This window comes from Myotis yumanensis, unplaced genomic scaffold, assembly GCF_028538775.1.
Source record: "Myotis yumanensis isolate MYYU_CA2020_CCGP unplaced genomic scaffold, mMyoYum1.0.hap1 SCAF_12, whole genome shotgun sequence".
In the NCBI taxonomy this organism is placed as follows: Eukaryota; Metazoa; Chordata; class Mammalia; order Chiroptera; family Vespertilionidae; genus Myotis; species Myotis yumanensis.
Window position 1 is genome coordinate 61,085,780 of NW_027223763.1, and position 24,553 is coordinate 61,110,332.

At 41.5% G+C, this 24,553-nt stretch overlaps 1 protein-coding gene and 2 non-coding genes across 5 annotated transcripts in view; all 3 read left to right on the top strand.

Annotated features, from left to right (window-relative positions):
- FOCAD (focadhesin) overlaps positions 1-24,553 on the top strand; it is a 279,727-nt gene that overhangs the window by 156,952 nt on the left and 98,222 nt on the right. For all 3 annotated transcript variants that reach the window (XM_070431752.1, XM_070431754.1, XM_070431753.1), the window contains 4 exons: positions 8,043-8,177; positions 9,515-9,565; positions 10,328-10,411; positions 21,958-22,096. In XM_070431752.1, coding sequence (XP_070287853.1) covers positions 8,043-8,177; positions 9,515-9,565; positions 10,328-10,411; positions 21,958-22,096 — 409 coding nt within the window. The remainder of the gene's footprint in view (positions 1-8,042; positions 8,178-9,514; positions 9,566-10,327; positions 10,412-21,957; positions 22,097-24,553) is intronic.
- LOC139021337 (small Cajal body-specific RNA 17) lies at positions 11,574-11,716 on the top strand. Its single transcript, XR_011473458.1, has one exon. It is a non-coding gene; the product is annotated as a small Cajal body-specific RNA 17 (non-coding RNA).
- On the top strand, positions 11,772-11,854 carry LOC139021322 (small Cajal body-specific RNA 18). Its single transcript, XR_011473444.1, has one exon. It is a non-coding gene; the product is annotated as a small Cajal body-specific RNA 18 (non-coding RNA).

The window sequence follows — 24,553 nt, forward strand, 5'->3', positions numbered from 1 at the left end:
TGATGGATACCCAGTTTGCTTGGCTTTTAATTTTGTAGCTGCTGAACAACTTTCTGGCAGTTTGGTTTTGGGGGTTTTAAGCTATTTTGATTGAATTTCTAATATTTTTCCTTACTACCTTGGCATTTGCCCTCCATTTATGTGACTAGGAGAAGGAGATCGGGGCAGAATAAAGCACTAATCATTCTCTTGGCGAAAGAATATTTCTGACAATTCTTACTGCGCACTTGCTAGTTCATGCCAGAAGAATGTTCACCATGAAATAGATCATTAATCCAGACAGAATGTAGCAAAACCAAAAAAGTGCACGTCGCTGCAGGAGTCTTTGTGTCATTTTTTCTGTTCCTGCAGAGAAATCAATGGAGTTTGCATTGGGAGATACTGTTCCCTGACGGGAGGTATCTCAGGGAAGCTGCAACTTCTCACATGAGGAGGAGAGAAACCTAACATCCCAGGCCACTGGGAGGCTTGCTAGATCAATCTGTGAGATAAATGCTTCTTCTGTTTTTACTTGTGTCATTTACTCGGTTCTAAGCCTCTTCTGTTCAGAGAATAGAATTACAAGTCTGCACTACAAACTGCCAAACAGGTTTTCAGAAATACAGGCTAATTTGAAAGGTCTCTGATGCACCTACTTTAGATATTAGGGATTGTGGATGTGAAGTAGCTTTACTGCATCAAGTACAAATGTTTTTGATGGACTGAGGCGCACAGTTTGGGATTTAGATATGTGCCTTTAGGACAGAGGTTGAGCGACTCTAATAGAAAATCATCAGAATTACTGTCCATTAGACTAAAAGGGACTTAAAAGGCAAACTCAGTACTTATTCCTGGTATTTTCTACAGCATTGCCTTGATAATAAACTCGTCTCAGACATTAAAAGACTGTGAAATTGCTTACATAAACCTGTTAGTCATTTTTTACACTTATAACCTTTAGCCCCATGTTATTGGGATGAGAAAGAATGTTATTTTTCCCATTGTTCCTGCCCCATTGATTGTGTCTCCTTACTCTCCCTCTTATCCCCTGTTTTGGTAACAGAAGCTTCCTGTATGGTGAATTGTGTGCCTGAATTAGCGTACGAGGACTTCACCACATCATGATGACTGGAGTCCTTTAATAGTAAAGTCAGTTTCTTTTACCTTCATTATGCAAAGGGCAAATAAGGCGGTTTTCATAGCCTAAAGGTTTTTATAAAGCTTTTCTTTCGGTTGGAGTAAAGCATCAGAACAAAAGAGAGTAGGCTGCTCTCCGGAATTGCTAGAAATAGCTTTTGGAAGTAAAATTAGAAGATAGCTATTTGTTCCTCTGCGGAGGCGCAAAGTCATTCTTACAGAACAAGCATTCGAAGCAAGGGCTCGGATTCTTTGGGGATTCATTATTTTTCCCATTGGTTGTAACAGCAGTCACCCTCTTTTACAGTGTATAAAGCACATTTGCATACAATTGCCTCAGTGTGGCCTTTTCTGTTAACCTGGTGCTATACACAGAGCAGGTGTTACTAGTAGTATTTCCTTTATGGAGCTGGGGAAACAGACTGAAGGAGATTAATGACTTTGCCATAGTCACACAGCCACCAGATGGGAGAGGCTGGGGTTTCTGACTCCAATCATGCACTTTCCAGGGTACCATACTGCATAGCGCCTTTGTAATCTGTGCTGTTTAGCGTTGCTAAAATTCTTGGGAAGGAATAACATGGGAGAAGTGTCATTCCCCGGAGAAACAAAAATAGAAACAAAATATGCATAATGTAAGCACTTAGAATGGGATAAATTCTCCAAAACCTCATAGACAAACAAAGCAAGATGTTCAGAGTCATGTGCGCATAAATATTCATAGGCTATATGTGCACAATACCTAGGTATTGTTCCTCCCATTTTATTTATTTATTTTTGCTTGTTTTGCCCTTACTGTTGGATGATGGATTTAGTGTCATAGGCCAGTAATTTCCTCTGCACTTTTAGGATAGTACTGCATGATCTTGTTAATTTTGAAAACTCTGTTGTTTCTATAAATTGTTTCTTTGTATATAGTCTTTATTTTCTTCCATTTAGCTCTGAAGATTGTTTTTTTGCCTTTGGTGGTAAACAGTCACATTATAATGTATATAGATATAAACTTATTTTTACCTGTCCTACTTAGGACTTAGAGAATTAATGTCCTTTATTGATTCTGAAAATTTTCAGCCATGATTTCTTTAAGTAATACATTTTTCTATTCCTAGTGTTTAACCTTTTATTTCAAAATAACTTACAGAAAAGTTTCAAAATACAGTACAGAGTGATGTAGAATGGAAAATTATTTGGCAATAAGAAAGAGTAAGTACAGATACATGGGATGACATGAAGGAACCTTAAAAGTATTATGTTAATTGAAAAAAGCTGATAAAAGACCACATGTTCTATGACTTTATTTATAGAAAAGGTCTAGAAAACTCATATTTACAGAGACAAAAAGTAGAGTTATGGAAGCATGGGAGGAAACGGGGAAGAACAAATGATTATGGGCTTCCCTTTGGGGTGACGAAAATATCCTAAAATTGATTGTGAGGACTGCAACAACTTTGTGAGTACACCAAAGCCATTGAATTGGCCCACCCAGTATGGTCCAGTGGTTGAGCATTGACCTATGAACCAGGAGGTCGTGGTTCTATTCCCGGTCAGGCGCGATCCCCACTGTGGAGCGTGCAGGAGATGGCCAATCAGTGATTCTCTCTCATCATTGATGTTTCTGTCTCTCTCTCCCTCTCTCTTCCTCTCTGAAATCAATAAAAATATATATATATATTAAAAACCATTGGATTCTACTTTAAATATGTAAATAGTATGGTCTGTGATTTATATCTTTAAAAAAAAGCTGTTATTTTTTTTTAAAAGAAATAAAAATAGCATAGACTTCTCGTATATATTTTTCATCCATTTTCCCTAATGTTTACACCTTGCTTTAATCATTATAGCACAGTTACCAAAAATAAGAAGTAAACATTGGTACAGTGCAATTGACTAGACTGTGGACTGTATTCAGATTTCATCAGTTTTCCCACTAATGACTTTTCACTGTGCCATGACCCCAGTTGTCATGTTTACTCAGTCTTCCAATCTACACCAGTTTCTCCGTTTCCTTTGCTTTCACGACCTGGACGCTTTTGAAGAGTCCTGTTAGTTATTTTGTAAAATGTCCTTTGGTTTGGGAATACAGATGTTTCCTCATGACTAGATGTCGTATTTTAGAATATTACAGAAATAATATGCCTTTCTCAGTATGCCTTATCAGGGGTGCGTGATGTTGGTAAGTTTTATTACTGGTGATGTTAACCTTACTTAGTTGGTTAAGGTGATGTATCCTGAGTTTTTCCATAGCATATTACTATTTTTTCTTTTGTAAATAATAAATGTCTCACAGGAGAGATTTCGAGACTATCTAGTTGTCATCCTGCTTGTCCTCAAACTTTTGCCCACTAATTTCAACATTCATCAGCACATTTTGCCTACAACAGTTATTCCTCTGGTGTCTGTCTAATGGTGATTTTTTATTTCTTTCATTGCTTCTACATTTATTAATTGGAATTCTTCTGTAAGGAAGAACTGTTACTTCTCTTTTATTCATTCACTCATTGAATTATTTATACTAGTGTAGGCTCGTGGATATGAATTTGGCCATTGGGAACTCTCACATTGGTTTCTGTGCCCTTTCAACAAGTTCACCTCATTCTGTGCACACTGCCTTACTTTTTGGCACCAGGATTTGCTCCAGACGTGTTATTTTCCCTATCCCAGCCCTGGAACCAACCAATTAAACTCTCCTAGGAACTCTGGGTGAACATAAGAAAGACACCTCATTCAAAGGTATATGACTTTGAACTTCCTTTTTTATATTTTAGAATTCTAATCTCTCTGGTATGTACTTAGGATACTTCCTATTCATTGGATTCATAGTTTCAGTGACTATATTTTTTACTTGTAGAGATTCCATTTGATTCTTTCCCAGATTTGCCTTTTCTCCATCATGCCCTGTTATTTTACTGGGAATTAAATGTGTTTTCATCTCTAATTCTTTTAAGTGCTTTTGTGCTGCTTTCTACTTGTTCTGTCATCTGAAGGTCGTGGATGTCTATCCTGCTAGTTGTCTGTGCTGATTCTCACTCAGATTGGACTCATGCATCATTCTATGTTTTGAACTTTTTCTTTTGTCATGACCTCATTTTTAGAGGGGTTTAGTTTATGTTTCTGTGTGCATAAATTTGGGTTATGTGTTATGGGCGTACCCTTCGGGAGTGGTTCAGGTGGCCCCAACTCACTGCCATTTTTTATATTAATTTCTCAGCTCAGTGGTTTCTAGTTCAACCATTTCACCGAGGGTATTGCCATTCAAGAGTGCTGGCTTTATGTGAGGGTCTCCGTTCCAACTCCTGCCTTATGAAGGCTAAAGGCCCTATCCTCTCCGTGTGGGCATTTGAACACAAGCTATTAGGTTAATAGAAACTGGTAACTTCCTTATAATACCTCAGTACAGGTGTTTTCCTCTTTGTTTATAGCCCTGGGTAATACCCCCATTTTTTTTTTTCTTTTCAGCGAAGCCATATATGTATAGAACTTTATCAGTCATTGCAAGTGTGGCCCATCATATTGCTGGAACAGAAGTCAATCAGTTTTTTTAAAAAAACAAACAAGTTATTGGGTAATGTGCAGAACATATATCAAATAGAACTTTTCAGACCCCGTCTCCTGTAAATATGCTCCCTTTTCTAGTTTTCCCCTTTTTTAAATAAAACTCATCTTTATTGTTGAAAGTGTTACAGATGCTCCTCACTTTCCCCCTTCACCTCACACCCCCCTCCCAGGCCTTCACCAAATTGTCTGTGTCAGTGCTACTCATATAAGTCTGTAAGTTCCCTGGTTAATATCTCCCACCCCGCCTTCCCTCTAAGGTTCTCCAGTCTGTTCTATGCTTGTATGTCTCTGGATCTATTTTGTTCATCAGTTTATTTTGTTCATAAAATTCCACATATGAGTGAGACCATCTGATACATATCTTTCTCTGACTGGCTTATTTTGCTTAGCATGATACTCTCTGGGTCCCTCCATACTGTCTCAAAGGGTAAGAGATCCTTCTTTGTTACAGCTGCATAGTATGTCATGATGTAAATGCACCACTGCTTTTTTATCCACTCATCTACTGATCGGCACTGGGGCTATTTCCAGATGTTAGCTATTGTAAACAACGCTGCTATGAACATAGGAGTGCATATATCCTTTCTGATTGGTGTTTTGGGTTTCTTAGGATATATTCCTAGAAGTGGGATCACTGGGTCAAATAGCAGTTCCATTTTTAATTTTTGAGGAAACTCCATACTGTTTTCCATAGTGCTTGGGGGTCACATAACTAGTTAGTATGCCAGAGTCTAGTTTGTTATTGGAATTAACCAGGCAAATTGTTAGGCTAACTAAGAATGGCCATGCATGACCACTTCCCTTCTTTTTTAATGTTACATTTTATTCATGTCTCTGGGCCAAAAATATCCCACTTTCCAATTCATTATCCAAGTTTTTTTATTTGTTTTAATCTTCACTTTAGCTTTACCAGGCCTCAGGGTCCAGTGCTATCAGTAGTTAAGTACTGATAATGTTATTTACTTACCACTGTGCTTAGTACTAGGAAATAAGACCTATAAGACAGGGTCATTGTTTTTGAAGAGTTTACTATCTAGTTGAGGAGACAATTTACATTCTCGAAAATAGTGAACAATACTAGACAGTATATAATTAAATGCTAAGTTGGGTGACAGAGTTTTAAGTGTTAGAAATTGGAGGAAAGAAAGTAATAAAATGAGAGCCTGAATTGTAAGAGAAACTTAATTGTGGAAGTGGATTTTGAAGTGGGTCTTGAAACAACATAGATTGGAACTGGATAGGCATTTAAAGTGAGGAGAAAGCACAGACAGTTAGTGAGTATATTATGCATATGATTTTTAAAAAAACTTTGAGGCTCCTTATGTGTTAGGGACTAGTGAGAGATGGGAATTCGAGAGAGAGGGGTGGATGCCTGCTCTGACTTTGGCACTACCCGATGAATCGTTCAAAAGTAGCATTTTAACTTTATTTATTCCCCAATTCAGATATCTGTAGAGGCTGCCTTTTCTTTTTGATTCTAGTACAGACTGCTTTGACATTCCAGGTACTCTCTGACCCCCGAGCCTTTCCTCGCTGTTACACATGCTTTTTGTGCCTACAACATGCGTTCTGGGGATGGATTCTGACTTAAGCTTTCCATTTCCCAGTGGGTTTTCTGCTGAAGAAGGATTGTCCATTCCTTCTTCAAGTCCCATCTCTATACTGCCTCGATGCTCTGATGACTCCCATCTACTGATATCTTTCTTCCTTAGATTCCTCTTGAAACTACTTTCTGTTGAACAAGGTTCAAAATCTAATCATATACCTTTTGTTTTCTGATAATTGAGAATTACATGCACTTCTCTTTCTTTTTAATAGGTGCTAAGTTCTGTGAAGGTTTAGGTTATGTTTTCTATTTTATTGTTCCTCTTAGTGCTGTATACTAACTACTCTGGTTATAGATTCAATGTTGAATTGAAAGCTTTTAAGGAATTGTGTGTGTTTTTAAATTTCAAATACTGCTTATTTGTAATATTAGAGCTACTTCTTTGTATAAATATGCCTACTGTCATGCCTTGCACGGAGCACTGCTCTTAACTTAGTATATGTTACTGGAATCCAAATTTGTAGTCAATCTCAAGTCAAAGCACATTTTTTTTTACTGTTTCATAGAAAGTAGAAAAAAGAGCAAAAGCACTAAATCTAAGTTTTCTGTGATACTTTCCTCTGTCTTCTCTTTGAACCTCTCCTTAATCTGTGTTCTTAAGTCTATATTTTTCATTTATCTTTGACATCTTTCCACTGACTACCTCCTGTAGCTTTTTTAAATAATTTATATGTGTAGATGGAGATAAATTGTGTGTGTTAATTCAAGCTTAAGAGAAGAGGTTGGAGTGTTTTAGAAAGATTAATCCTTGTTCAACTCTATCTAATTGATCTGTGTTGGCACTGTTCTTGCCTGGGTTTTAAAAATTTAATAAAATATCTATAAGTGAAGAACTCATCTGTTGTAGTTGGAATTAAATTTACAAAGACATGTGAATATCCGTAAAACCAGATATTAAAATGAACTGAGAACACTTGCTTTAAGGAAATTGGGCTTAAACATTTTTCTTAGGCTTTAGTTTTTACTTGATCTCTTAGCCTCCGAAAAAATATGAGATGACTTTTAAAACAAAGTCTTAAATTATTATTTTAAATAATATAAGTATTCTCCTACCTTCTTTAAAAGCTTGTAAGATGATTTGAGAGTGTTCAATTTATTTATAGTAGCCTCCCCATTTTCCGGGTGGTGCTGTGGTTTCGGCAGTGCTGAGAAACTGCCAGGACTGTGGACACCTGGCCTCAGAAATGTCCTAGCATTAGCTTACCCTTCTGTGTTTCAGAGACTGCTTCTCAGCAATGAAGGTAGCTAATCTGGAATTTAATTTCAAGTGTGTGCCTGAGAAAGAGAAGGGGGGCGGGGGGCGGAGAGAAAAAGAAAGAGATTTTTTTCCCTTGCAAGAAAGCAATTGTATGAGGCAGGCTGGGTCTTCTTCCACAACAGTTTATATTACATTGGTTTAAATTATTTCTTTTGAGGGCAGTACCTTATGAAATCTTAACTTCTAGGGATGTTCTTATTCTTTTCTTGAGTCTCCTTATAATAAAAGATAGTACTCTTGTCATGGTGATGTAAAGTGCAGCCTAGTAGAGTCAATAATGTTGTAATAACTATGTATGGTACCAGAGGGTACTAGACTTACTGAGGGAATCACCTCTAAGTTACATAAACGTCTAACCACTATGTTGTACACCTGAAGCTAATATAATATTGAATGTCAACTGTAATTAAAAAATAAAAAAAAATTTTGAAAAAGATAGTGCTCTTTACTAATGGCTTCTTAGGAAGTGAAATCTCGTTGGGCATTCACTCTTGATTTGCTTCACAGGTTGTTTGTATTCGCTCCACTTGGAACGCTCTCTCCCCGAAGCTGAGCTGTGACACCAGACCTCTCATTTTGAAGACCCTCAGTGAACTCTTTTCTCTGGTTCCTTCCCTAACCGTCAACACAACTGAATACGAGGTATGCGTGTGGAGCTCAAGACATTGTCTGTTTCTACACTGGAAAGACGTGTGCTTTTTAATAACTTTTGGATAAAATATTTGTAATTCTTTGCCCCAAATCCCTTAGCATGTTTTGTTCTGAGAACATGTTGATATCTGTATGGACCCTCAGGAGTAGGGAAAATATCTACTGTTATCAATTCTGAGCCTTTAAGACTCGTTTACATAAAGGACACCAAGTTTTTATTATGAGGGTATAGTCAAGATTTTAAAAAGTCAGCATGGCCCTAACCGGTTTGGCTCAGTGGATAGAGCGTCGGCCTGCGGACTCAAGAGTCCCAGGTTCGATTCCGGTCAAGGGCATGTACCTTGGTTGCGGGCACATACCCAGTAGGGAGTGTGCAGGAGGCAGCTGATCAATGTTTCTCTCTCATTGATGTTTCTAACTCTCTATCCATCTCCCTTCCTCTCTGTAAAAAATCAATAAAATATATTTTAAAAAAATAAAAATAAAAAGTCAGCATGTTAAAGTGTTTTGAAAATAATAGAATTCATCAGACCAACAGTTTAAATTCCTTTTGTTGGTGTTTTAAGTTCTAAAAAATGTACAAAGAATCTTTCATTACTATAGACATATTGTCAGTTTGCTCCTAGCTTTGCCATAGAGATTTGGTTTTTACATGTTAGTTCACATTTTCTACATACATCTGTCACCTTCATCTATCCTCTTCCATGAGGATGATTATACAACCAACCCATCTTAGAAGAGGAAAATAATTTTATGACGACTCTGTGTTTGTCATCCTAATGAATTGAAAAACCTGGTGAAAGATGCTTTGCTGTAAGATTCATAGATTCCTGCTTAACATTTCCTTCAGTTATCTCTTCTATGAGTGAAATAGAGAAGGTGTTGAATTCATTTATGCCTCCTCTTTTGTGGCCATATTCCCTTCCATGTTCATCTTTTTTCTTTTTCTTTCAAAGAGCAGCAATTGATTTTTACTTCTTGGCAGACTTTTAGTTTGAGTCATGGATTTTGATAAAACACCCCTCTATCATATTCCAATATTAGTCCCTTTCATGTTTTCGATCATGTGATAAGACAGTAGGAAATGGTTAGGTTTCTAAATTTAATAATCTTAAAATCCCATTGTATTTAAAATATCCATGTATCTAAGTGATAATTCTGTTTCCAAGTATTTTCATTTTATGAATGGTAGGTAAATACAGGTTAAGTCAATTAGTAGAGGTATAACTTTTAAGGTGATTTAATTTCCACTATTTGCTACTTTAGATGTTTATTCTTGGTTTTATCTTTGTCCTAAAGTTTTACTCTGTTTATTTTGACTTTTTCAGAATTTCAAAGTTCAAGTCCTCAGCTTCCTCTGGACTCACACTCAGAACAAGGTACTATCACAAGGGGTGTCCCTGACACAGAGCCAGGCTGGGGAAGGAGATACCAAATAAGGTTCTTAGAATAAAAAGGGGGACACCCTTGAAATGATAGCTCCTTGATTTTAAAAGAATCGCAACTGTTCATAAGTTTAGACTTTAAAAAGTATTCTCGATTTGCTCTCATTAAGACGTTTTCACCATGAAGTGCACGTACTACTTTGTGAAGCTGACATTTGTTGAAAGAAGGACAGTTGCCATTGTCTCATGTTTTTAATGGTCCTTCCCTTTCCTGCTTTGTCACTCCCCCCTCAGCAAGCATACCAAACAAGCAACCACCCAGTCCATTTGTTTAAATATTGTTTCCAATAAGGAATATAGAGACGAGGGTGTGGGTGATGTATCCGAATCATAAGTGAAAAAGCTTAGATTCCCAAAGGCTAGCTTTCCCTGCTGGGAGCTGGAGCCTCAGAATCCAGTTCTAGGCCTATCAGACTCTAGCCCCTGAGCCCCCTTCCACTAAGCCCTACTACGTCGTGGGGGCCTGAGATTATGCATTACTTTATGTTTAATGTCCAAACTAGGGTACAAATCCTAGTGCTTCTGATCCCTCTACCCAATGCTTTTCTCTCCATTTCCAATTGGGATGGATTAAGCAAATTGATACCGTTCCTGGAGCACTGACCATAGAACTTTGAGGGTGGAGAGGGAGTTGTTTATTATACGTTGTTTATTATACGTTATTTCTTTTCTTTGTCTTACCTTTTTCCTACCCAGGACTCGGTTGTAGCAAAGGCTGCCTATCAATCTCTGTCACACTTCAGCACTGGCGAGCACACGGTTCTTCACCTGCCCGAACAGGTAGGCCCGTCTGCTCTCTCACTGCTCTCCTTCCTGCTGAGCTTTACAACTTGATTTGTATCTCCTTTCCCCTTAGGAGATTCGTACCTGACGGATGTATATGTAATTATAGATATGTTGTCTATGAAAGATAAGAATTTATATTCATTACCTGTTTAATCTGTAATGAACTTAGACGGTAGTGGTGTTAGACATCACAGATAGTGACTTTAAATCTCTTTGAAGAAGATGGGAGATGCCTGTGGTGCCAATGGAGTCTCCTTCAGGTGACTGGGTGTATGGCTGCATGCCTGTGTCCCCGGCTTACTCCAGAAGATCTGTGCCACCGTAGGAACCACTTTGCCAAGTTAGGATACCGTCTTGGACTTTAAATCCAAGCAGGGCCTGTACAGACTAAGATCTATATTGCTTGTGCAACCAAAGATCTTTGTGATAGAAAGTTGAGGTGCCATGTGAAAAAAAAATTATTTATTCATGTGAAATGAAGTGTAGGTTAGCACCAGAGAACTGGCTGAGGAAAGTATTACTGTCTTTTAAGGGTTAACGCATAGTGTGACATTATCACAGTGTTTAGACTAAATTAAAACTACACAACCTTTTCTAGTATCTATGTAATATAGACAACTTCAAATTATTGGGTTGTCTGGAATTAAGTGTCTGACTTCACATTTAGTGCTACTAATTCAAATGCACCCACATGCACAAATGCCTTTAGAGTGTAAGGCAGACACTGTAGTAGAAGAAGTTATGTGTAACATTACGCAGAATCTGTCCTCGAGGCCAAATGGCAAGAACTTGGGCTCCTCGGGCATTAAAATAGGTTTTCTTTCTCTTCTAGATTGAGATTATATGGAGATTAGATACCAGTGAGAATCACTGTCTATTGAATTGAATAGGAGCCACCATGTCAGTGGGACTGAAGGACAGGCTCCTGTAAACCCAAATCTAAGTAAGGCAGGATTTCCCATGTCCCCAGGCAGCTTGGCTGCCTTGTCCTGCTGTTATCACAAATGGGAAGACTTAAGAAAAAGTGTTTTATGACTCATAAAATTAAAAAAGATGGGACTTCAGAGGCCAGCGGTGGGTGGCGGGGTCGAGTCGCGGAGTGGGGTGGGGAGGTTGGTGTGAGGGCGCTACAGCGAGGGTCAGAGGGCAGGGGTGTCCCCAGGTTTCCCAGTGCAGCCCCTGGATGAGCCCCTAGTATTTTCCTTATAGGATTGGGCCCCAAGGCTGGCGGCGATGCTGGCCCAGAGCCTAAGACGATTATAAAGGTCAGGCGAAGTGGGGCCAGGGTATGAGCCTGGTTAGGCCAGAGATGAGGGAGGTTTAGGGAGGCCTCTGCCGCTGTAACTGTTAGGCCTGGTTGATAATGACGAGACCACTGCTCAGTCTGAGTTCTGGAAAACAGGTGATGGAGTGTGTTCTGAGAATGGACTGAGACTGGGTGGGAAAAAAAGATGGGACTTCAGACTGCACTATGGCTACTAGTAATACCCATAGCTTATAGAAGGGAGGGAGGGAGAGAAGAAAAAGTAAAAAACAAAAAGGGGGGGGAAGCTACATGTAAATTTGGTGTGAAAACTCCTACCAATAGCTGTGGGAAGATACCTTTTATTATTATTATTATTATTACTAGAGGCCCGGTGCACAAAAATTTGTACACTGGGGGGGGGGGGGGGGGTGGGTGGGAGTCCCCCAGCCTGGCCTGTGCCCTCTCGCAGTCTGTAACCCCTCGGGAGATAACGACTGCTGGCTTAGGCCTGCTCCCAGGTGGCAGAGGGCACACCCAATCCCTAGGTGCAGCCCCTGGTCAGGCTCAGAGCAGGGCTGATTGGGGAGTTGGGGCACCGCCCCGTGTCATGCACAGAGCAGGACGGATCGGGAGGTTGCGATGCCACCCTCATTCACGCTCAGGGTAGGGCCAATTGGGAGGTTGGGGCACCGCTCCCCGTCACACTCAAGGCAGGGTGGATGGGGAGGTTGTGGCGCCACCCCCTGTCATGCACAGAGCAGGGCCAATCAGGGGGTTGGGGCGCTGCCCCTGTCACAGAGCAGGGCCCATCAGGGGGGTTGGGGCTCCGTACCCTGTCACACACAGAGCAGGGTCGATCAGGGGGTTGGGGAGCTCCCCCCTGTCACGCACAGAGCAGGCCCGATCAGGGGGTTGAGGAGCTCCCCCCTGTCACTCACAGAGTAGGGCCGCTAGGGGAGTTGGGGCACCGCCCCCTGTCACACACAGAGCAGGGCGGATCAGGGGGTTGGGGTGCTGCACCCTGTCACACTCAGGGCAGGGCCAATGGGGAGGTTATGGCTCTACCCTGTCACACACAGAGCAAGGCCCGTGGAGGGGGGTTGGGGCGCCACCCTCTATCACCCACAGAGCAAGGCCGATCAGGGGGTTGGGGCACCGCCACTGTCATACTCAGGGCAGGGCCGATGGAGAGGTTATGGCTCTACCCTGTCACACACAGAGCAGGGCCCATGGGGGGGGGGGGCGGTTGGGGCGCTGCACCCTGTCACACACAGAGCAGGGCCAATCAGGGGGTTGGGGTGCCGCACCCTGTCAAACACAGAGCCGCAGGGTGATCAGGGGGTTGGTGCGCTGCCCCCTGTCACAAACAGAGCCGCAGGGCGATCAGGGTATTGGGGAGCTCCCCCCTATCAGGCACAGAGCAGGGCAGATAGGGAGGTTGTGACCCCGCCCCCTGTCACTCAAAGAGCCTCAGGGCAATCGGGGTTTGGGCGCTGCCCCCTGTCATGCTGATCCTGGTGGGTTCCGGGAGCCTCGAGGCTCCGCTGATCTCGGTGCTGGGAGGCATATTACCCTTTTACTATATAGGATAGAGGCCTGGTGCACAGGTGGGGGCCAGCTGGTTTGCCCTGAAGGGTGTCCTGGATCAGGGTGGGGGTCCCCACTGGGGTGCCTGGCCAGTCTGGCTGAGGGGCTGAGGGCCGTTTTCCAGCTGGCGGGTGACTAAAGCTCCCAACCGCTCCTTTTTTTCTTTTTCTTTTTTTCTATTCTGGGCCAGCTTTAGCTCTGAGGCCTCGCTGCTGAAAGCAGGTTTCTGGCCTTTACCTTCTGTATTTGATACAATGTTGCGGTCCGGCTGGCTGAAGCCCGGCTGACTGAAAGCTGGTTTCTGGGGTTTTGTTTAGCTTCTATATTTGCAACATAGTACATAGTTGCTTAGAGTTGCAGCTGAGAGGCCAGCAAGTCAGGCGGGGAACGTTGGAGTCCACAGTCACTGGAGCAAGCAAGCCTCCCTGTTCGCTTCAGTGCATGGCTGCCGGCCGCCATCTTGGCTGACAGTTAATTTGCATAAGGATATGCTGATTAGCCTATGGGAAGGGTAGCAGTCGTACGCTAATTACCATGTTTCTCTTTTATTAGTGTAGATTATTATTATTATTGTAGTTGTTGTTATTAAGTAATTTCTAATTTACATCACCGCATGATAATTACTTTCATTTTCAGCTCTCTTTCTTGTAATATTTCAGCTGAAATAAATAGCTTTAGTTAAGCAACTTTCACATTCACTTGGCTATTTCATCTATACCTCTTCAAATATTGATATGTTTATATTTTTTCCTACTTTAGGGTTATGTCTAGTTTCTGATTATGGTTGTTAGAATTTATACTCAAATAAGTGCTATTCTCAGTCAAAAATTAGGTACTTCCTTAATCTAGCTCTTCTATATTGTCTGATCCCTAATAGCATATATAGCTCTTCATACCTCCCTCCACAAAGGGTAGTGATATTCGTAGAGTTGGGGTTTCTAAGTCTGCTTGGGTTTTCACCATCAGCATATGAAGAGCTGTAAAGGAAATCTGTAAGACTTGTCCTTTGTTAGCCATGCTTTTCAACCTTTTCTTCTGCCCTAACCCCCTTCAGGGTTATGAATAGTGGTTCACTAATGTGAATATTTTCAACTGGAGTTAAGATGAACAGACAAAAATGGTTTAAAAGATTCCACCTCTTTGCCCTGATCGGTTTGGCTCAGTGGATAGAGTGTCGGCCTGCGGACTGAAGGGTTCCAGGTTCGATTCCAGTCAGGGGCATGTACCTTGGTTGCGGGCACATCCCTAGTAGGGGGCGTGCAGAAGGCAGCTGATGGATGTTTCTCTCCCATTGATGTTTCTGACTCTCTATCCCTCTCCCTTCCTCTCTGTAAAAAATCAATAAAGTATATTTTAAAAGATTCCACCTCTGACATCCATCTTCTGGTCTAGAGGGCCCGCCTCCCCACGGAGAATCATTGCTTCCAAGACTGCACCATGCATTCCTCTTCTTTTTGTTGATGAATGATTTTCAGTTTGGCTGTTAGAATACCCAGGACTGAGAGTCCAGAAAGCTGTCCATGTATTCACATCCCAAACAAGTCCCCCAAGTCCCCAAAGGCTTAGGAGACAACCAAGTCAGCGTCCCACTTCTGCTTTGTAGATGGTGACGGTGAGGCCCATTTTCCAGAAAAGCTTGTTTTCAATTATCTTAAAAGTCCCTGCCAGGTAGGGGCTAATATAATACAAAAACTAAGATTTTTGTTGTTGTTGTTAGAGACCACTTCCTCTGTATTAGGGCAATTTCAATTACTCACGAAGCTGAAAGTTACCTGTACTTTCCAGTGAAAGTATGTCCGTCCACCTTTTCTTTTTCTGCTTGTGGAAACTTGTGAAATAGTCTTCTAAATGAGCACAGTATGAATTTCAAGTAGAAATGTGAAAAAAAGGTATAGTGGCTCCTTATCAACATGGTTACATTTATGGATTGTAATTCAGCTATTTTTGTGATAAGCACTGCCCTTTTTTAAATTTACTGAAGAAAGATTTCTTGTTGATTGATGTACTAATTTAAAACTGTGAAACTTGTTGAAAGCTAACAGGCTGGTAGAACAAAAGGTATTAGAGAAGTGGCAGACATCAGAAAAAAATTTAGGGTTGAATAAGACATCACATCTAAGGCTAGATGGGAAATGCCACTGGGTAATAGATTTGAATGAGATACTTTGTGAGTTAGGGATTTGAAATCAAATTCAGTAACGCATTTTTTTTTGTCACTGTTTTTTTTTTTTTTTTTTTTTTTTAGGAATTTCTGTGAGATTATTGGAGATAACACTTGCATTGGTTTAATAATTATTTATTGGACATATACTAAGTGCTAGGCTACTATGTGTTTTGTTGGTTTGTAAAAATATTGTTAATTACTTGAAACTTGCAAATCTAAAGTTGGTCAAAAAATCTGGGGGCCTTCATTGAGGACTTGTTGATTCTAATGCTAAAATATACACATGAGCCCTAGATGGTTTGGCTCAGTGCATAGAGCATTGGCCTGCGGACTGAAGAGTCCCGGTTTTGAATTCTGGTCAAGGGCATATGCCAGGGTTGCTGGCTCAATCCCCAGTAGAGGGTATGCAGGAGGCAACCAATTAATGATTCTCTCTCATCATTGATGTTTCTATCTCTCTCTCCTCTCCCTTCCTCTCTGAAGTCAATAAAATAAAAAGTACAGATGAGTGCTTCCTCCCTTTTAGTTTATATTTCTTTTGTTTTTTTGTGTTTTTTTGTTTTGTTTTTTTAGCTATTTATCCTTCTCCTCTGCCTTCTTTAGCACCAAAAAAAATAAATAAATAAACCCCCAAAAGGCAACCAAACAAACAAAAAAAACCCCATAGAGAATTGTTTTCCTGATAAAACAATCAGTAATGGATAAACATTTAGGTAGAAGATTGACTCTCTTCTCTGACTTGGGTTCATTAAAAAATATTTAGCTATTTAAAAATTAAACTTTTTATTATAGAGGTCTTAAGATAAATTGTGCTGTTGATTTCTGGAGTTAATTTTAGAAGCAAGTAATATAAAAGGACTCATTATGCATGCTGGGTTAGTATTAATGTGGTGTAACCTGTTCGTCTTTGATTTAAGTGAATGTCACTGCATTCATCAGAAGCTGTTTCTCTTTTTAAATGAATTTATGCAGATACTTAACATGTTCCAAATAAAATCCTCTGTTTCTGCACAAACTCCTGGGTTTTCATAGGTTACACACAAACAAAGGTGGTTGAAAGGTTATCTGGCTCAGAACCCACAGGAAGGCATTTTGTGGGGTAAGCTTTCCAGTATTCAATTTGAAGCAGATTTTAAAAGTAATTTATCATTTTATACTTGGCTCTCTATTAAAGTGTCTCCAGTAAAGCTTAGCTATTATTGGAAGGGCATAGTTGTGTGTGTACATGCATGTGTGTTTGTGTTTCAAATATATGTGCAGTTTTCCTGGGTGTTTTGGCAGCTAATGTAATATAATTGCCCAAATTATGAAATTTTAACAGATTTTTTCATATGACATCTCTTGATGTTCCTTAGTTGTACTCATATTGATCATAGTCGTTGCACACAAGCCCAGGGAAGAGACTGGAACTAGCATAGGGAAGCTGAAATAAATGCCTCTTTAAGAGATGAACAGAAAAGGACAGAAATGTAATGGAACCAAGTTCTAACAATAGTGCTAATTTGTTCGGGAGAATCAACTCGCATTTGAAGAAACAAAATTGAAGGAATCATCATAGCATTATAAGTAGGCAGAGGATGTCATTTATACTGAAATCACAGTACATCTGTAGTTTCCTTGTTATGAGATGCAGACATCGGCTGTTTACTATATAGCAGATAGATTAATATAGGTATTCAGTTATGTGAATGTGAAATTGGGCAATTTAAGATGGGTGAGTGTATCAATTTTTTTTTACCCCAACCTAGTAGGTCTTTCTTTCATGGCTCTAGAAATATTGGTGGCTGGGTGCTGTGACTCATTTTAAGTAATTTAGGTTGGCTGAGCAGAAAGACTGGATAGGCTAACGTGTGCTAAAATGATTGTATCCCTTTTATAGTAAACCAGAGGCCTGGTGCACAAAATTCATGCACTGGGGACAGAGGGGTCCCTCAGCCCGACCTACGCCCTCTCACAGTATGGGACCACTCAGGAGATGTCCACCTGCCGGCTTAGACCCGATCCCCCCAGGGATCGGGCCTAAGCTGGCAGTCCAAGGGGTTTGGGCCTAAGCTGGCAGTAGGACATCCCTCTCACAGTCCAGGATCCCTTGCTCCTTACTGCTCGGCTCACCACTCGGCTCACTGCTCCTTAGCGCTGCCATGGAGGCGGGAGAGGCTCCCACCACCTCGGCTGCGCTCACCAGCCGTAAGCCTGGCTTCTGGCTGAGCGGCGCTCCCCCTGTGGGAGTGCACTGACCACCGGGGGCAGCTCCTGCATTGCGCATCATAGCAACCCATCATTCTGGTCATTCCGCCGTAATGGTCACTTAGGCTTTTATTATATAGACTAGAGGCCTGGTGCACGGATTCATGCACCCGTGGGGCCCCTTATAATGGCCTGCACCTTCTCTCAATCCAGGACCCCTCGGGGGATATCAGAGAGCTGGTTTCAGCCCGATCTCTGCAGGCTAGGCCGAGGGACCCCACTGGTGCACGATCAGGGCCGGGGAGGGAATTTGGGAGGGCTCCAGAGCATGTCTGGCCTGTCTTGCCCACTTCTGATCGACTGGACCCCAGCAGCAAACTAACCTACTGGTCGGAGTGTCTGCCCCCTGGTGGTCAGTGCACATCATAGCAACTGGTTGAACAGTTAAGACACTTAGCATATTAGGCTTTTATTATATAGGACTAGAGGCTCGGTGCACAAAAATTTGTGCACTCGGGGAGGAGGGGGGGCTCCCTCAGCCCAGCCTGTGCCCTCTCGCAGTCTGGGACCCCTCGAGAGATAACGACCTGCTGGCTTAGGCCTGCTCCCGGGTGGCAGAGGGCAGGCCCAATCCCTAGGTGCAGCCCCTGGTCGGGCTCAGAGCAGGGCCGATTGAAGAGTAGGAGTGCCGCCCCTTGTCATGCACAGAGCAGGGTGGATCGGGAGGTTGCAATGCCACCCCTAGTCACGCTCAGGGTACGGCCGATTGAGAGGTTGGGGCACCGCCCCCTGTCACACTCAAGGCAGGGTCGATGGAGAGGTTGCGGCGCCACCCCTTGTCACGCACAGAGCAGGGCCGATCAGGGGGTTGGGGCGCTGCCCCCTGTCACTCACAGAGTAGGGCCGATAGGGGAGTTGGGGCACCGGCCCCTGTCACACACAGAACAGGGCAGATCAGGGGGTTGGTGCGCCGCACCCTGTCACACTCAGGGCAGGGCCGATGGGGAGGTTATGGCTCTACCCCGTCACACACAGAGCAGGGCCCGTGGGGGTGGGGGGTTGGGGCGCCGCACCCTGTCACACACAGAGCCGCAGGGCGATCAGGGGGTTGGGGAGCTCCCCCCATCAGGCACAGAGCAGGGCCGATCAGGGGGTTTGGGCGCTGCCCCCTGTCACACTGATCCCGTTGCCGGAAGGCCTCGCGGCTCCGCTGATCCCCGTGCTGGAAGGCATATTACCCTTTTACTATATAGGATAGAAGCCTTGTGCACAGGTGGGGGCCAGCTGCTTTTCCCTGAAGGGTGTCCTGGATCAGGGTGGGGGTCCCACTTGGGTGCCTGGCCAGCCTGGGTGAGGGACTGATGGCTGTTTGCAGCTGGTCACACCCCCTTCAGGGTAGGGGTCCCCAGTGGGGTGCCTGGCCAGTCTGGGTGAGGGGCTGAGGGCCATTTTCAGGCTGGCGGGTGACTGAAGCTCCCAACCTCTCCTTTTTTTCTTTTTCTTTTATTCTGGGCTGGCTTTAGCTCTGAGGCTCGGCTCCAGCTCTGAGGCCTCAGCTGCTGAAAGCAGGTATCTGCTTTATTTGGGTTCTATAATGGAAACACTGTTTCAACTCCAGCTCTGAGATCCCAGCTGGCTGACAGCAGGTTACTGGGGTTTTTTTTAGATTCTATATTTGTAACAGTGTTTCAAACTGCAAGCTCAGAGGCCAGCAGCAGCAGGCGGGGAACATTGGCTTCCTCTGTCACCGGAGCGAGCAAGCCTCCCTGTTCACTTCAGCTGCCTGGCTGCCAGCCGCCATCTTGGCTGGCAGTTAATTTGCATATCGCCCTGATTAGCCAATGGGAAGAGTAGCGGAGGTATGGCTAATTACCATGTTTCTCTTTTATTAGATAGGATGATTCTGGAATTAGAAGCATTGGATCATTTGGCATAGTTCATGCACCAGCTAAGGTCCCTCTGAAGGCGATGGTGGTTTCTGCTTCTTACTCTTACGCTTGTGCCACTAACACCTCCCTCTCTCTCTTCCCACTTCCTCTTCTCTTTCTTATAGCCTTCCTTCCTTTATCCTTCCTCCCACCTTTCCTTCCACCACCTTCCTTCTTTATAAACAGATTAATTGAAACATGATTCACATTCCATATGATTCACCTATTTAAAGCATACAATCAGTGGTTTTAGTATATTCAAAGAATTGTGCCAGCTAATCAAAGAGCAACAAATCTAATTTTAGAACATTTTATTATGAGTTAATTCCCATTACCCTATTCTCTCCCCAAGCCCTAAGCAACAATTAATCTACTTTCTGTCTCTAAATTTGCCTGGCCTGAACCTTTGCTATAATGAAAGCATATGGTATGGGGTCTTTTGTGACTGGCTTCCTTAATAGCATATTTTCAAGGGTCATTCATGTGTAGCATGAATGGTAATTTGTACCTCTTTATGACCAAATAATATTCCAAGGTACAGATATGCCACATTTTGTTTATGTATTCATCAGTTCATGGGCATTTCAGTTGCCTGTTTTGTTTTTTTTGGTGTTGTTTTTTTTTTTTTTTTTGGAGGGGGGGGTGTTGTGTGCTTTTTTGTTTTAGCTATTATGAATAATGCATTCACATTCTTGAACATTCATTCACATGCAAGTTTTTTGTGTGACTGTATATTTTCATTTCTCTTGGTTATATACCTAGCAGTGGGATTGCTGGGGCATATGAACTCATGTGAACTGTCTTTAACATTTTGAGAAACTGCCAACCTGTTTTCCAAAGGAGCCGCCCCCCTTCACATGTGCACCAGCAGCGTATGCGGGTTCTGATTTCTCCACATCCACACCGTTCCTCTGAGTTTTCATCGGCGCCCCTCCCCAAGTCTCCTATCACCTTGAATGTGAGGGGCAGCAGGGCTTCCCAGGGCTTGGGTGGCCTGGCGTGGTGGCGGGTGTTTCTGATGTAGGCTCCAGCTGTAAGCAGTGTTGTCTGCTTCCCCAGGGTGGTGTTCAGATGCTTTTCCATTTGTACTGTGAATGTGTAAAAAGTCAGGAAGTAAGGCAAACGGACCCAGACCAACTCCTTTTGGGGGAACTTTTTAGGCAACGGGGACTTGTTAGAATCTCCGAGATAACTCCTGATGATACTAACCCTGGCAACTTCCGAGTATGTATGTAGACCTGAGATACTGGAAAAACTCCTCTTGTTAGAACCAAAAGGTTTGCAAACGCGCCAGGGTTTCTCTGGTATGCACTGATGTCAGCAAATGCCCTGTGTGAAGCATGGATTGCTATCGCTGTAATTGTGGCTGGCGCAGGCTCTGAGAGCCAGGCCCTCTATTGCCTCACAAGTAAGCCTGTCTCAGCAAGTGCTCGGGCAGTCCTCCTGCCTTCCCTCCTTCACTGTTGTAGAGGACGCGAGTTACGGTCGAAAGGCTTCATTGGAGTTGAAGTTATTATACTTAAGAGAAGCATTTCCTCTATTTTCTTTTTAATCCCTTGCAAGAACCCCGGCTCAGTGCAGTTCCTAAATGGAACAGTGCTTTGGGGACCTATGAAGAAGGCAGTCGGCAGGAATTGTTAATTGTTTCTAAAAATAACTCCAGGAGACAGGCTAATGGTAATGACTGGGTTCTGGCACTTTATGGTTATAGCAACCACTTTTATATATTTTGATTTCCTCCCCTAATGCTTAATTATCTCCATGTGGGCATTATGATGGTGTATCAGTGAAAGTATTAAAAATTTAATTAATTGCTTGACAGTTATATCTTGTGGAAATTACAATAGTGGTAATCTTCAAATTGCAAATCCCACAATAAAGTGTAGCTACCAATTACAGATTTTAGTGTTTTTATATTCTCTAGCAACGAATTGCCAAGTCTAAAATAAAGTCAACTAAAGCATTCTGTTCCTTCCTGATCTCCATCATATATTCTACTGGAGGATTTTAAGCTTTATCATAGAGATGTGAGTAGAATCACAAATTTAAAAAAAAATGTATTCGGATTAGGCAAATAATTTCATTATAAACCATAGAAGTCCAATATATTCAATGTGTCAGTGTTTACATTTTATTGTCTGACGGTGTAAACTTTTATTACTTTTCTATAAAATCATTGCTTATATTGGTTTATGGTGATTTTCTTATAATATTATTAGCTCTTTACTTGGATCTGGGATTGTACCTAATATGATTACAGGTTAACATTTAGTTAATCTGAAAATGAACAGTTTTTTTAAAAATTATTTTTAATGGTCTTTTGACTTTATAGAGCACTGAATCCAGCTGGTTTTTTAAATCTTGACATAAAAAGGACAAAGAAAAGATTTTACATGATGCTTTAGTATTGTCTTCTCTGTCATTTCAGATAAGACCAGAAATCAGTCCTCCCGACCAGCTGGATGAAGATGAAGATGAGGAGGGTGATGAAAAGCATGTGGATCTTTCGATTCCTGGCTCTTGCTATCTCAGACTGTTGCCACTCACCTCGCCTTTGGTGTTACCAGGTGACTTATTTACTTAATGGCAGGGAAGCTATCATTTTCCAGTGATTTTTACCTATCTGATTAATCGTGTTCTTTTGTGATGTGTACATATTATAGCTTGCTTTAATCTTACATACTCATTTTCTATCTGAAATGCAAAATGCCTCCATCTGTTCCATAGGACTGCTTGAGGTAGTATGGCATTCAAAATATACTGAATATGTTAGACTCAAATAAAATTGAACTGGAAAACTAGTTTAAAAACCATTTTTACTAAGAAATTAAAATGTATTTCAAATGCTAAATTTATTCTGTAAGATAAGTTTGCAGTGGGACTTTAAGTCACTGATTCAAATAACTGTTTGTTGTTATATAAGGTAAGTGAAAAGATTATTAGAATCTTCCAAGATTTACTGGCTAGTATCATCATTATAAATTTATTCTAAAGATAATTATTCCAAAGATGGTACCAATATTCAAGAACTGGAAATGAATGCTTTTTAAAAATAGATCGAATTGCATAGTCATTTAGTTTCAACATAAACTTTACAGAATCTTGGCATTTTAAAAAATATTCTAATTATTTCTAATTATTCTAATTCAGTATTGGCCAACATTTTGCTGACCATGCATTATATATCCTGTCCCAATTCTAGTTTGAATGTTCATGAATGGATAAATTTCTTAAAATTAAGTTCAATAAACACAAGAAATGTCATCTTATCTTCACAATCGTAATCTCACTAGCCTGTAATATTGAAAGATTTTTTTCCTTGGTTTCATCCCACGTGGAGATTCCTGAGGAATTCAGCCAAATAAATATTATTAATTTCTAGACAAAGCTCCTGTCCCAAATCCCCACCTCCTTTCATTAGAGAAAGCTGGATGGTACAACTGAGACAAAGAGCTCACCCTTTCTTTTCTCCTGATGCCCAGAACGAGCCTTAAAGACTAGTCTCCTGTCCTCTCTTCTATTCTTCCCCACTTCCTACCTCAGGGCTCTTCAGAGTCTGGAACTTTTCGTGCAGTTAATAGTGAGTCAAAGAAGTAAAAAGCCTTGTAATACTTTAAGAAATAAAAATTATTATAAAAAAAAAAAAAAGAAAGAAAACTGTACTCATAAAATGATAATTTTATGTATATATTAATAAAACAATTTTTTTTAAACAGAAAAAAAAAAAAAAGAAGTAAAAAGCCTACATTTATCAAAGTGCCTCTTGTATCCTAAAATAGCCTTAGGATGTTGTTCCGTCTTACATGGAATATGCGTGCACGCACACACACATATACAGACGCACACACACACACACACACACACACACGTGCTCCTCACCCCTCATCCCCCGGGCTTGTGGTGGGAGAAGAAGGGGGAAGACATTGGTTGCCAAGCTCTGCTGTTGTGTCTGACCTCCCAGTCTGCCCAGAACTGTGGTGGCATTAAGTGGCTCCTCTGCGTTCTTTCTCCTTGGTTATTGTTAGTGCCTTTCAGTGAGAAAGAAGGGGAAGACTTGAGATCACCAATTGTATCTACTTGAGAAAATTCAATACTTAGACTCAGGTGGGTAATCTAGATGCTGCCTGCATCTGGCGAGCCATGTCAGCATGGCAGGGTTCTTCACTGTTCTGTGCCTTACTCTTCCTGGGATTACTCAAAAAGCAAACAAGACACCCAGGAAAGAGCACCAGCCACAGGAGTGTATGCCCTACAGGGTCCAGCGGGGTTGATCCATATTAGGTCTCTGGGTGCAGTAAGTAGGTGGAAAGCCAGATCACACTGAGTAAGTGAATCCTGGCCCTTTTCTCCTCTTACTTTCAAGTAAACACAAATGCAATTGCAGAGTAAATTCAGTAATTTGCATTATTTTAATAGGGGTCTTACTGGTATCAAATTTTTTGAAATAATTTTAGACTTACAAGAAGTCACAAAAACAGTTTAGAAAGTTTCTCTGTACTTTTACCCACCTGTTCCCAATTGCTAACAGCACACAAAGCCTTAGTTCATTATTAAAACCAGGAATTTCACATTGGTACAATATTAATAACGATGGGCCTTTCAGATTTTACCAGGTTTTTTCATATATTATATAAACTTTTGGGATTAGCTTTTTTTTTTTTTTTCTCACTCAGCCTGTTTTTGAATCCATCCAAATACTTGCCTGTATGAATTGTTCTTTTTTTATTACTGAGTAGTATTTCATTGTAGGATGTACTACAGTTTGTTTATCCACTCACCTATTGAAAGACAGTTGGGTTGTTTTAAGATTTTATTTCTAACACTGCAACCTACAGATTTTCAGCTCTTTTCAAATTCTCACCTGGTCAAAGACATGGCAAAACTCAATGACAATGGAAAACATCCTAGTTGCTAGCTTAGTGGCTGGGGGAGGATGGTGTTTTTTATATCAATTGCAGTCATACCTTCATTTACACTATTCTCAGGGCTAGAGTTATTTTTAGAATCCTTAGTCCTCTGAAGAG